Raw genomic sequence first — 14,618 nt, forward strand, 5'->3', positions numbered from 1 at the left:
ACATATCAGGCAACATGCATGACAGTTGGAAGGTTTGTCCATTCCGTTTTGCAACGCCTTCTGCACACCTCAACCCACATATGCTCAGGTGTGCAAAACGCATCTGTGTGGCAGTGTGAGTGCATGCTATTGTTTTAATCGTGTCATTTATGTCCCGTGAATAATGTCCCTCGGCTGCGAAGTGCGCAGTGACGCGCCTGTGGACTATGTCTACTGCGCGGGGGACCTTCAGCAGAATCACGCAGCTGCACAGCCAAGCCATGGCCAGCGGCATGCCGACGAACTTCAGGGCTTTACCGACGAAATCCGCCAGTTTGAGGCGGGTCACATTTTGGGAGCAAATCCGCCAGCTTGCGGCGGGTCACATTCGGGAGCATTCTATCGCCTGAGTCTCGGGCTATTGTCATGTTTACATCCTCTCACCTCCTCTTCACCACCTCTCACTTGATTTAGGAGACAGCGTGCTGCTTTCAAGATCGGTTTCGAATAACGCTGCATTGATTGTATCACGATCGATTGCTGACATTCCTACGGATGGGACGATATTGGGGAGGCGGCTTGAGACGACGGAAATGTTCGCTACGAAACCTTCGAAGGTCGTGGCAGATGGCGTTTATGAAGATCAGATCCGTCACGCCATCCTGCCAATTCATTGTACACACGTAGACTCATAATTCATCGCGTCTTGCTAAAAAAGCCTCCTGTGCGCAACGTCCATTTCATTGTGCGCATTTGGCGTGGACACAAAGCAAACAGAGGAGGGGGGGGGGGGGGAGAACGGCGGAGAGCACAACTATAGCACGCTCCGCCCTAGCCTGATTCGGCCACCTGAGACACAGATGGCTGCGCGTCGTCATCAGCTTCCGCGTATCCCGTTTGCCCTGCGTGGAGTATTTTTCCATCAGCAGCTTCGTGAGGTGGTCGACGACACCAATGTCTCTGTCCATGCCTCGGCCCATCACCAGCTGAAATGGCCTCGAAAGCCTCGACAACGTTCATCCAGGCAGGGGACGGTGGCATTAGACCACTCCGACTGATCGTGTGTATCCAGCCGTCTGGCGCACAGCTGGGTGGCGCCTCTCGGGTCGACAGCCCCATGCTTAGATCAAGATGTTTGCGCGTGGCCACCACGTACTTGGCAACGCAGGCCAGCGCCTCGTTCTCGATGTTAATCTCGTACACCCCGTCACCGCAGCGGGGGCTATTTTCGTGCTCCTCGTCATCACTGCCACGGGCCTGTCCTCGCTCGACTCGTTGACCTCGTCGTCCTCGTCGACTTTGTTCAGGGCGGGCGCCGGAGGCATCGCGGCTGCTTGCTGGTAAGCGATCTTCATGTCGTCCGCATGCGCTGCCGCTTCCACCACAGCTGGATCTTGGATCTGCGACACAATAGAACGCGATCATTTCGACGTACGTAACAAGCACGTTTATCAGAACCCATTTTTAAATTCACTTATTTTCTTTTATCGCCGACAGCAGCGCTCCCCTAACAGGTGAAGTCGTTTAGACAACATGCAACAGATTTACAGCAAACAATAACATGCGCATAAGGCATGGCAGGCCTCAAAGTTGAGTAAAGATGTTACAGAGTTAAAACACACTTGATCACTTGAGAACGTCGGCCCCCAGAAAGACATGGCAAGTGGATAGTATAAAGCGAAAGGTTAAGGACGGGGGGGGATGGGGCATAGCTGGGAGCGGGATTGTGTGGTGTGTATGATGAGGTGCGCCCGCCGCCTCGCTGGGCGCGCCTCTGCGCGGCGGCTCGACCTTGACCAACCTTGACCGTGCGACTCGGAGGGACGGCGCAGAAAACCAGACAGAACCGCAATCGATTATAACCGCACGCGCAGACGTCGCTGCTGTCGACGGGCGCCTCGGCCCACCTCTTCCCGCACGCTGAGCCGTCGGCGCTGCCGGCGCCCGAGTTCAACACGACGCTGCGCCTGGCCGGCCGCATCCGCCGGCTGGAGCAGCACGAGCCCGACTTGAGCTGGCTAGAGGGGCGGCGACTGCGCCAGTGTTCCTGCGCCATCCAGCAGCTGCGCGATGCGGCCAGCAGCCGGCTCAGCTATGGCCGCTGCGAGTTTCAGTACGGCAATTTAGCATCCATCGAAGTCGGCTGCAACCGGTGAGTGAGGACGATTACACGGATAGGGCTCTCAGATACGGTGGCGAGCTCAGTCTGAGCATCGTAGTCAGGAATGATGCAACTGATTTTCATGTCTGACGAGGTGGTGCTCGGAACGCCAAAGAAGCACTCGGCGTAGGGAATTATGTTTGACTTCGGAAGCGCCAGATGGGCTCAAATCTGCCCTCCCGTGTTACAAGTTTATTTTGTGCATCAAAGCTACCACCGTCCGAGGAACTTACCCCAAGCGAATCCATCGAAACTCTGGACCCTAGTTGGCGTTTGGATTGGCCCCGTGTAATATTGTCTGCTCTCACAGCCCGACCAAACGCTAAGTCAGGTGTTGCCGTGAGTATTGGCCAATATCTCGGTAATAACAACAATAGCAATAATATAACGACCGAGGCGTCCGAACACGTCGCGCCCCCGCCACGCGCCACCACCCAAGGCCAACTCTCTCGCGCAACTTCCACTTGCTTGGCGCGTGGCCGCCCTAAACAACTGTCATACACCACACCCCGGTCAGGCAAACCACCCGACGGGACAAAATGGTCATATCGATGCATCCTCGGAAGGTGCACAGAAGGGAGTGCAGGATAATCTCCCACCTTCCTGGCTGAGGTACGTCTGAAGGGGCGGTCGGGTGTAACAAAGTGAGAAGCCAACGTACCCGAAGCATCTCCTCCCGGGCTCCCGACCCGGGCCTGGCCAGGCGCATTTGTACGGCTCCATAGTTGCATAATACAAAGGGTCGGTTCGGTTGGTTTGCTCGTTGGTTTGCCCCACCTTTGCCCGGCAAATACCGGATAAGACTTACTCGAGCCTAAAATCAGTGCAGGCTAAGAGCGCACCACCATCCACGTTCATAAGCCTTCGGCTTTTCATATTAAATGCATCGTATCAATGAACAATGATATTCCTCGTTTGACAAAAGGTTTTAGTTATACGAACGTCGACCACGCAATGACATTTTGTCAACGCGGAAGCAGGATCAGATGCACCCAAGCGGTTCTATGGTCTCCACCGCCGGTTTCAGCACCTGGAGTACCGCATGGATGATGCCGGTATCGAACTAGAACTTCGAAGCTACGTATCCATCTAGCTAGCATGCAATTTGAAGGTAGGGGACATTCATGACATGCTGAACGAATGCATGGGTCTTCCGGCTGACGGAGACCAGTGCGACAGTACTGGCGACACCCAGTCCCTCTATCGACCCTTGGCCAGTCGACGCTGGCTGAGTTGCTAAGTTCAGTGACTGAGTTGCTGTTGGCTGAAGATGCCCTCGGTCTGGACGTGCTGCAGGTCCCGAGCATTCCGCAGGAGCTGGCACACCTGGCGCAGCGGGCGGGCGACCCCCGACGACAGTCCAGACGGTTAGTTTGGTGCTGGACGTGAGGCCTCATCCGTCGAAAATCGGACGGGCTTGCTCGTGTCCCGGTGATGAATTCAGGCCTCAGAATGACAAATGCTCCAACAATTAAAACACTAAGCAGGGGCTGTCTGGCTGTTGGGGGCCCAAACAGTGCGTAGCTTTTCCCCACCCGCCATATTTGTTAAATATCCTGCACATGCACCAGAAGAGCAGCCAAACGCTCTCCCCTCCAAAGAAGACTCATCCGGCCACACAATTTCTAGAACTGAATTGACACATACTGAGACTAAGTGCTCAAATACTGGTATGGACAATTTTGAATTAGGCTTTCATAGTACGGCTAGGTCGTGCTGTGTTTAAATGAAGCTCGCACAGCGCTAACATGTGACTCTGAGTGAGAGTTGAACATCTAGACCTGCTAAGGTGACACAAAATGAAACTAAATGGAAGCTGAAGACATGCTGCGTTGTGGTCGCCCGACCAACGCAGAAGGCCCTCTGGCATTTAGCTTCCGTCACTGTCCCTGTTCCGTAAATGTTCATCTGACCGACTCGGGGTCCCTTGTCGACACAAGACCCCTGCTGGCACTTTGGACTCCTGAAAGACACCCCATTGTTTCAGAGACCCCGACGGGTGCAAATTGCTGGCACGGTCTTGCTCGTGGTTGGGAAATGATCACCAGGGTTCAGAACGGCATGGAGCCGACTGATCGGTACTGGCGGTCTCTGACCGAAGTAAAAACCCGCACTGTCCCACGGATCCACAATCAATGCAAAAGGCCCTCTGGTTGACTTTTGAGGTCACGACCCTACTTGCGGGGACGTCTTTATTGCGACATACTGCCAGTCCCTCAGGCCCTTCGGCCCTTCAGCCCTCCAAATGATCATCTGATCTTTGGTCCCTTCGGCCCTTCTTCGGGCCTCCTCAGACAAAGCCCGTGACGGACTCGGGGTCACTTGCTGACACATGACCCCCTGGTGAGCGCTATGAGTCCATGACCGACACAGGGCCCCCGATCATTGTTTCAGTGACCGATACCAATGCAAATGGCCGGCCCCGGTCTTGCTTTTGCTTGGAAAATGGGCTCCCAGGGTTCAGACCGACAGGGAGCCAACCGTTTAGTGGTGGTGCTTTCTGACGAGCATAGACACCTGCATTGTCTCAGTGGGTCCTTAGTCGGTGTCAAACGCCCTCTGCATGATATTTCCGGTCATTGCTCTGCGGGCCAGGATCCTTAATGTGACCTACAGCCAGCCTTCGGGCCCATACGCCCTCCAACCTGGTTCTTGATCGTCGGTTTCGGTGAGCACCCGGACCCGTCCTCGGCCCTAATTGAACACTGCTCTTTATCTCTCGGGACCCCTAGCCAACACAGGACCCTATGGTAGGCACCGTGGGCTCCTGACAGATGTAGGGGCCCCAGCCAGTGTGATTCGTTAGCCCCAGCTTTGTCGCTGCTTTGGAATTGGGCCCTCAGGCATATACCAACACGGAGCCGACCACGACGCATTGATGGTGCCTGACTGACGTCCGACATATACGGCCTTATAGGCTCAGGAGTACCCCGAAAGGCGCAAAGAACCCTCTGGCTATCATCTTTGAGCCCAAGCAATGGGGCAGGAAGGGATCCTTGAAGAAGACTCCGCCTAACACTTTGTGCCCTCAGGCCCCCCAATAATGTCCCGTGATCTTCGGCCCGGTGGACCCTCCTGGCCCCTCGGAACCTAAGAAGGAGGAAAGGGTTCGTGCCCCCTGTGGTCCCCCAACCTTCTGCCTGCGCCACTGGCACTACATTTGGTACAATTTATCTACTGCGTGGTATTCCACGCAGAGAAATGATGGAAAATGCTCCACGGCTGCTTCTTCTTTCCGAGACAAAGACCACACTAATCTACCATACACTGCGTGATGCATAACATCCTTCGTCACGAAGGAGTGACTGACTTTTCGAAATAACATTACCTTCGATATTTTCAATAGCAATGGTTCTGGCGTTACATTTTCGTGGCGTTGGTGCTGTGCAACGTTTGACATCGGTCTCCACCTTGAAGGTTGATCTTGCGAGATAAACTCGGTAAAAAGCAAAAATAAGTCTATTTTGATACCAAATGGAATTTGCCATGAATATACGCCTGTTACTCGAATTATTCCCGTTTGATGATATATTAATGCCCCTTGATGACATCCAGATGCTCTTGCATTGTTTTAGTGCGGGCACAGCACATTTTGTCACCTTCGCGCTAAAATTGTAATCTCTGGCTTACCGCCGGAGCCACGCAAAAATCACGCGGCTGAAGCGTTGGATAAGGGGCCACTGCTGCAGTGGGGGTGTCGGTCGTCGGGTTCGTGTTGTTTTTCCACGGTTCTTCAGTTTTCCAGGGGCTTACCGTCGTGTTCACGCGTTGCTTGTGCCGAGTGCGACAGGGCATTCGCTTGGGCGTAGTGAATATCGCGACTCAGTAGTGCTGTGGAGCTACGAGGACCATGTGCAGGTAGTCTGAAGACCGGCCTGCCTAAACAGCCTGAACGAGGGATTTTAAAGCTTCTGTGATAAGCTGGAAACAATACTGCAATGGCTGGTGTGCTCTTTGAAGACATTTTTGATGTGAAAGACATTGACCCAGAGGGCAAGAAATTTGAGAGGGTGAGCCGACTGCACTGTGAATCTGAATCATTCAAGATGGACCTGATCCTTGATGTCAACGTGTGGGTTTACCCCATGGAGCTGGGAGACAAGTTCCGACTTGTGCTGGCCAAGACACTGAAAGAAGATGGATACCCCATGGATGGAGAGTTCAATGCGTCTGACACCGGGCCGTCACGCGCTGACAGCTTTGAATATGTCATGCATGGAAAAATCTACAGGATCGAAGGAGATGACATCAGTGGGGATGGCAGCGGTCGTCTTTCAGCATATGTGTCCTTTGGTGGCCTGTTGATGAGGCTCCAAGGTGATGCTAACAACTTGCATGGGTTTGAACAGGACAACCATATTTACCTGCTCATGAAGAAGCTTGCTTTTTGAAACAATACATCTCATTTTCATGTTCATGCTTGTTTGAGGTTTTAATGGATTATGTGCCATGGGCAGAGAATAGCAGTGAGTATGGCCTGGGGTATCCCTTGACCCACTCTTCAGCTATTGAAAATCTGCATCATGGGTGAATGTGGGGGCTGTTTGGATCCATGCAAGTCTAGCTGCCATACACAACCCATTTTATCCAGGAGCTATCAACATTTTTTCTCAAAGTTACAGCTCTGTATCAATGGAAATATATTAATCTGTCCCCATTTTGTTTCATCATTTTTAAACTAAATGGCTGTGTTGAGGCCCAAAGATTGAGACTACTGGATCATTGTCAGATCTGGGCAACTGAGCACTGCACTTCCTTCAAATAGCTATGTGCAGCACATTCATTTTTGAAGCTTTTATTGGTTGTGTGCCTCTGGTCAACTAAACTTGGAGCATTGCATGGAATTGAATGCACACTATCAAGATCCCAGAAGTGTAAAACATGATTCAATGTCATGAAGGTGAAGGTCCCAGAAGTGTAAAACATGATTCTTTTCTAAATTTTGGAGAAGATGGTAGCACCTTTTTAGAAATGAAAACATGCTTAAGGTCACTTGTTGACGTCTTGAACACAGCACTTTTAACTCCAATTCCTCACCAGTACTTTTTTCCTTCTATTGCACAGCACATCAATTTTCTACCAGCTCAAGCCCCTTAGCTTTGTCCTTGCCCTTGTACCTTGCTGGCTGGTGCAAGGTGCCTTGCAGAGGAGGCACACATCCGAGCATTCTGGATCATGATTGACATTCAACAGCCCTCTGACCACTTTCGTACTTGTTTGACCTTAAACTGACGCACTTAAGCAACAGCCTTCTGACCACTTCCGTACATGTGCGATCTTTAACCGACGCACTTCAACAATTTCAGCTTCAGCAAACTTTCTTGTCGCCGTTTTGAAGAAGATTTTCATTATTTCCACTGCCACCAGCCCACACCGTATTGGGCCAACAACCTCCGAGAGACTTTCAAGAAAGTGGCGCGCGTACCTTAATCAAATGTGCGCCGATGAGCATCAAAGCATCTGCTTAGTCGTTTATATCAATATGTTTGCCTTGGTTAGCCCGTCTTAGTAGGCAGCGCGAGCATTATAGGTGGCGCTCATGGAGACGAGTTGGGCGTGCGGCAGCGCTAGATGGCGCTCGTACCCAGCGCTCTGGGTGGGCAGAGGAACGGGAGGGGCGGAAGGGACCATGGGTCATAGTCCTCACGTTTAAGGTGGGTGGGCTAGTGCTTTTAGCTGTCCCCTCCCCACTTTCAGATGTCATTCGCGTTTGACCTATTCTTGCACTGCCTTCAACACACATATGCATATACCCATTTACCAAGTTCAGCAGCCATCTTCTTCAAACCGCATGTGACACAACTGCTTGATGTGGTAAATGACAGCATCGTATCCTGCCATTTACAGCGAACGGAAACATTCAAGGAAAAACTCCAGGGGATTAGTATAAAGGCTTCGTCCCGTCTTTTTATAACGCCTCCGTTCTGCCTGCTTACAGTCCACTCAGAATAGGTTCGTAAAGTTCAGTGAGGATATGCCATAGGTGTTTGCTGTAGTCCAACGTGTCAGGTAAAAGCCAAGCTTCGGTGGAATCTCAGTGGTTCATGCAACTTTCGCAAAACCATAACTACTCCCTTGCCTGGTTGACACTTGGCTACATGAAATGCCACGAGTTTACGGGCGTTTTTCCGCGGGGAACGCTGTTACGCTATTTACTTGGCCGATGTACTACTGGTAGGCATCTTATGAAACGCTAGAATATCGGTGGCCATTTCAATAAGTGCCTGATCAAACCGAGTGTGGGTTATGTTGTGTTGCCGTGTTATACTGTTGTTTGCGCCAGCGTTAACCACTACACGTCTGGGAAACCAGAGGACGGGTTCGATTACCCGTGGCACCCGCCGTCCCGGCAAGGTGAGAAGCAGGTGACGCCATATAGCCTCAGCAGCTGAGCGCGTGGCAGAGCCTCAATGCCACTATGTTGTTGTTTGACAGAATCGGCGGTAGTGTTCATTGTGTTTTTGCTTTGTAGGATATGATCAACTACAGTAACTCCTCACGCATCAGCCATGTGGTGCTTCCCCATTTGAAATCATGCACGATCGTTCCGCTGCGCTCGAGTATGTGCCGGAACCACGGCAACGAGCAACGATGATCAAAAAGCTATGAGTTTGCGGGAGACATTTCTGAACAGTGTTGTTTTCAAGGTTAGCGGTTTACCAGATGCGCTCGCCAGGCAGGGGCAGAGCATTGCACAACACGCACGATAGGTGCCACCCGGCACGTGCAGTGCGTTTGTCCATATTTCACGATCTTCACGATTTGGTGCCCTGTCAGCAAGTAGACCAGCAAAACGCGAAGCGTGTAAGTCACCCACTAGCAGGGTTTCGAAGAAGTAATTGCTTTCCATTACTGAGTGCTGGTTGCGTTGAGCCACGAAATACATGTCAGTTTTTTCTCGAAAATACGTTAACCTCTTTCTTCTTTTAGTTAAGTCTAAATGGCTTGCAGATATAGAGTTTTGAGATAACCGCTTCGCCCATTTCGTCAGAAAAAAATTAATTGCAACCGTCATCAAATGCACTGACAGTGTCGCACCATATAATCGTAGAGACTGTCGGCTCCCGCCACGTAGCATCCGCCAGGTCAAGTAATCAGTCGCCTCAGGAATTTAACCCCAGGGTCCTACCGCATACTGGAGTTGGAAGTGTGGACTGCTCGGACACGGCTGCGGGAAAGAGCATAGATATAAACATATGATTAATACACGCCAATGTCCGACCACCGGATCGCAGGCTTGCAACAGCTGAAAACCTTAGTAGGGGCCTGACGAGTAAGTGCAATGAGTTCGGTTTTATCAGGCGAAAGCTCAATGAACGGTACTCATTATTTAATTGAACATCAGTCATAAAATGACAATCCAATGCGTCATATGCGCGGTTTAGTCAACCCTTGTTTAGTGCGCTTCATGGAACGTCTAAAGATTGATTCTTGTTGCAAGGCAAATGACGTAAAAATGTTGATTACAGAAGGGGTCCGCTACGTGGTTGGCATTCAGTCAGGCAGCGTATCAATCGTAGAATGATGGGAATCGCATGAGAAGCCCGGTGATATACGAGAGGACAACATATGTAAGAAAAGTGTGAGCCCTCGTCCAACTTACAAATGTGGATGAGGACGGCTACGTTGTAGGAGGGGAAAAACGAATTACCGGTTGACGAATTCATGTCCTATGCAGACAGCTCTCCGCAAGCTATTTTTTCTGCTGTTGTGTGGTGTAGGCGACGATTATTCGGAAACACGTCCTGTAGCATGCGTCTGACCTGCTTTACACACCCGACAAGCTGTGATGCTGATGCATGAACATGCACCAGTTATGCGATTGGTTCGAAGTCAGTAATGAGGGGTGCAGTCGATCCAGGGTAGCGGTCGCCGACGGTGGAGGCAATTGCTGTTCAGGTTTTCGTTGATAAAAAGCTGTTCGTTTACTGCTCTTCCCGCCCAAAAGTATCATCACATCCCTGTCAGTCCGTGATTTACATAGGTAAAAAGTTTATTGCAAGTCGCATGTCACATTGGCCTGCTGCCGGTGCATATCAAGCATTTTCAATCTTCCAGCAAGCGAACTGTCCAACACACAGCATCCCTGTCAGTCCGTGATTCGTATTGGTAAATAGTTTATTGCAAATTGCAGCCCACATTGGCCTGCTGCCGATGCATATCAAACATTCTGCCATCTACCAGCAAGCAAACTGTCGAATACACAGTCACGTTTGGCACGAAGCTATAGTATATTGTACAGCTTTGGCTTTGGTTGAAAACCTCAGAACAGTAAAAACATCACCAGACATGTGTTTCTCTATCGGAAGTTTTGGCATGATACGTGCCTGAAAAACAGAAGCGTCTGTACATGTAAAAAACTACGACCTACGAGAACCTGAGCGAAGAGCTGGTACTGCGCCAGTTTTAAACGTCACCCAAACGCATTCCTGGTGTACACTTTGAAGACAACACACTATTTTATATCAATGGCCACGCACAGACGTCCGAATGAGAAACCACGGCCTCCAGCTACACGAAGGCCACGGTCCACCTCCACGCCAGTGACGTCATGCCCGTCACAGACGCGGCCAACAGTCAGCACGGGCATTTGGCACAGGCCTTTGACACCACCCCCGAGGGTGACGTCCAAGTGAGAGCGTGGACACGTTAAGCCGTGTACGCAGAATCTGCTGGCCAGTGCCGACGTGTCCACATTTGGCAGCTGATACCTTCGAGATAGCAAGGCACAGCCATCGGTCATTGTTCAGGCGAACAGATGAATACAGCGATATATATATATATATATATATATATATATATATATATATATATATATATGTGTGTATATATATATATATATATATATATATATATATATATATATATAGTGTATATATGTGTGCAGTCTTCGCTGGTAGGCTGTACCGTCACGGAGACGAAAGAGCGTTTGACGCAACTCCTGGAGACGTCTCACAGACGACAATCTGAAACATAAATTTCCCGGAAACATTCCGGCTGATAGGTGATCGGGACGTGCCGAAACATGTTTCGTGTATGGCAGACGTTTAGTGGCTTTCACCTTTGTTATATCTGCGGAAACAGTACTATGGTCAAGCGCAGTGAAGAGCTGTCAAGGTACATTTTAAAGAAGCTTTCATGGTTATGACATAACACATGGTAAATTGACCACACCGCGCCTAACAGCCTCAAAGCGATGTAGTTCTCGTGGAACTTAAGCTGAACAGTTGAATGTTTTGCGTGATTTCTGGGTACGTATCACACACGTGGGTATTGCCTATCATCAGGATATCTAGCAGTTGAATATTGGGCAACGAAATACAACAACGTCCTCCAGCAACGTCATGGTGCAGGAGTTGTTCATCATCACCACTCTTCACTGGACCAGCGGTGGCAGGATCAACTGGTATGCGGTCGGCCAGGTCCGTTCCTGGACCGTGCTTCCACTGCACCAGCCTACGTTTGCGTGAGCTGCACTGCTGAAAATATTCCACACGAAGTAAGAGTTCACTGTAAGAGTAACTGCGCGATGAAAAATTAGACACACAAGCTGGCCACACCCATGTGAGCGATGCTGACCAAGACCCACTCACATGTTATACCAGCCAACACAGCGCACGCACCGTCTCACTCACTCATTCATATTTCAGTCATTCATGGATGTGTGCATGCAGGAACATACAGGTACATTTGTCGAGGAAGACATTTATGAAACACTAGAGTCTAAGGAATAAAGGAATCGGTCATCGAATGATAGACTGGCAACAGAGTACACACGACGGCAGCGTATTTTCCTGATGCTTTCACATAAAAAAGATGTGCAAGGGCGAGATGTGTCACACTATGGTCTGGGGTAAAATGAGTCTTATTTCTTAACCACAAGCTTTTTGGATCATTTACGCGAGCTCAGCGGAACAAAAATGCCATAAACGACCTCGTGTATGCCTGAATCAGGAATAGCTCGCTGTCCAATTCCATTTTATCGTGAAAGTTTAACATAAACTCCATCGTGATACAGGGAAGGAATCGACTTCGCAATCCGGTTTGCCCCGACCCACATCCACTTTTTAATGTCAAACCTGACCTCAGTCTAGCTCGTTCCACCCCAGCCTATGATGGCGATGAGCTCACCGCAGGGGTCCAGCTCTTCGGGCGCCCATCGGAAGTCCACGCACTCCACCGTCTGCTGCCGCCCGCTCTCCACGCAGGTGTAGTTGACACGTGCGCCCGGGAACCGGCCGCCGCCCCAGCTGATGTTGCGCGCCTCCGTGTCGTTGGGCGGCCGCGGAATGTCGCCCAGGCAGGCGGCTAGCGGACGGGCGAGCGTGAGGCTTTCGTAAGGGGAGCCACGCATCGGCCCAAAGGCTCGGACTCACACGCACACCCCAGACAACAGAGGGAAGGACACTCACAGCTCGATTAACACCTCGATCAACGGACGTGCCCGTTAATCGAGCTGCGGCTCTCACATAAAACTGTGCCCCAAAGCTCAAGTCATCATCATCATCATCATCACCGCACAAAACTGTGTGGTGTGGCGACCAGTCTTGCCGACAGTGCTGAGTATCGTGACCACGGAACGATCCCCTGACGGCGGGAGGAGCAGACCGATGTCACTTCGGGTGCTGAAACCAGCCCGCACCAGCCCGCAGACTCGCCGGGCGGATGACACCGCTCGGCAGACCACTGGACCGAGTCCCGACAGACCACCGGACCTAGTCCCGACAGACCACCGGACCTAGTCCCAACAGACCATCGGACCGAGTCCCGACAGATGACCGGACCTAGTCCCGACAGACCATTGGACCGAGTCCCAACAGACCGCCAGAATGAGTCCCGACAGACCCCCGGACCTAGTCCCGACAGACCACAGGACTGAGCCCCGACAGACCGCCGGATCGAGTTCCGACGGATCGCCGGACCGAGTCCCGACAGACCGCCAGAATGAGTCCAGACAGACCGCCAGACCTAGCCCCGGCAGACCATCGGACCGAGTCCCGACGGATCACCGGACCGGGTCCCGTCAGACCATGGCACGTACCGCAGTGCTGGATGGCGCCGTCCCAGCCGTCGGCACGGCAGGCCAGTGTCTGATTGCTGCTGTTGGTGGCGGGCACGACCGTGCCGTCGCCGCAGCTGTACGTCACAACGCTGCCGATCGGCGCCACAGTCAGACTGGCGTTCCAGTCGCTCCGCTGGGTGCTGTGCAGCGGGTCGGGCGGCGCCAGACAGTCTGCCGGGGTGGTTACTGCCGTCAGTGCTCACTGACGTGCGGTGATCCTGCTCCAATCATGTCAACGGCGGGTCACACGCACGTGGTGGTGTCAGTTTCCCGCTGCCTGCTCATGGTCAGGGGGAAACACTATTCTCCTTGGGACCACCGACGGGTACAGGGAAGTACCAATGACCTCATACCTCTCACGGTCACACTGCGGTGCTAGCGCGCCATTTCTCGTTCACGGTCACAGGGAGGCGTCAGTCCTCCAGCGCCCACTTACAATCGCAGCGCGGTACCCTTCCCCGCCCACCCACGGTCACACGGCGATACTAGTCCAACCCGCCCACCCACTGTAACAAGGCGACACCACTCGGCCACCCGCCTGGCCCACCCACTCACGGTCGCACGGTAACGCCGCGCCAAACCAGCCGTCCTCCGTGCAGGTGACGGTCTGGGCCGCGGAGCCATCCGAGGTCACCAGTCCCTCGGCGCACTGGTACACGGCCGCCTCGCCCAGCGTGCCGTTCTCACTCCAGGTGCGGTTCTGGCCGGTGCCCGGCTCCGGTGGGTCGCCAGAGCACGCTGGGGACGAACCAGGCGCGGGCAGGTGCTGCGGGCTGGGGTGGGTCCCGTCACAAGTGCCCCGCACCAATGCGTCGCTGCGGACAAAGGCTCGTGTTTGCCCGTGAGACTCGTGGGCCAGACTGAGTCTGAGCAGGTCCAAGCGCGACTTCCCAAGCGGAGCTCGGCTGATATCAAGTGCCCTCCCCCACCACCCTCGATGCGCGTTGAGACAATTTCAGTGCGCGTCGGTGCGCCCCTTCATGTGTGCAGCGTTCCTTTAAAAAAGAGGCGCCAAAGGCATCCCATCCAGAGCGCCAGGGCTGGTGGGCACCGGCTCACTGTCGCAGGCGAGGACGGGTCCGCCGGCCCAGCCGGTCTCGGTGCAGGTGAGCTCCTGCGAGCTCAGCTCCGTGGCAGTCGTCAGCGCGTCGCTGCTGCAGTTGAAGACGGCCTTGCCACCCCGCTGGACGTCCATCGCCACGGTCACCACGCCGTCTACAGAGATGTCGGGGTCGCGACAGGCTGCGAAAGGGAGCAGGGTCAGCCGCTGGCCGAGGGTCGTCCGGCTCAGGAACGGAGGCGTCACGTGCCGATGGTGCGTGCAGGTGGTCTCCTGCCGGAAGTGAAAGATAATGGGTCGAAGCGACTCGGAGGTGATGCTCGGTGGTCTGTGACCGTAGTTCGGATGAATGCAGT

At 52.7% G+C, this 14,618-nt stretch overlaps 1 protein-coding gene across 1 annotated transcript in view; it reads right to left on the reverse strand.

The window, feature by feature from the left end:
• Nucleotides 1-3,382: 3,382 nt before the first annotated feature.
• The window catches only part of LOC119102263 (uncharacterized), a 45,632-nt gene continuing 34,396 nt past the window's right edge, over nt 3,383-14,618 (reverse strand). Inside the window, exons 20-25 of the mRNA XM_037225633.1 lie at nt 14,262-14,444; nt 13,758-13,940; nt 13,182-13,373; nt 12,272-12,448; nt 11,202-11,212; nt 3,383-3,466 (exon numbers count right to left, since the gene is read on the reverse strand). Coding sequence (XP_037081528.1) covers nt 3,383-3,466; nt 11,202-11,212; nt 12,272-12,448; nt 13,182-13,373; nt 13,758-13,940; nt 14,262-14,444 — 830 coding nt within the window. The remainder of the gene's footprint in view (nt 3,467-11,201; nt 11,213-12,271; nt 12,449-13,181; nt 13,374-13,757; nt 13,941-14,261; nt 14,445-14,618) is intronic.

This window comes from Pollicipes pollicipes, unplaced genomic scaffold (assembly GCF_011947565.3).
Source record: "Pollicipes pollicipes isolate AB1234 unplaced genomic scaffold, Ppol_2.1 Scaffold_5724;HRSCAF=6776_pilon_pilon_pilon, whole genome shotgun sequence".
Lineage (NCBI taxonomy): Eukaryota > Metazoa > Arthropoda > Thecostraca > Pollicipedomorpha > Pollicipedidae > Pollicipes > Pollicipes pollicipes.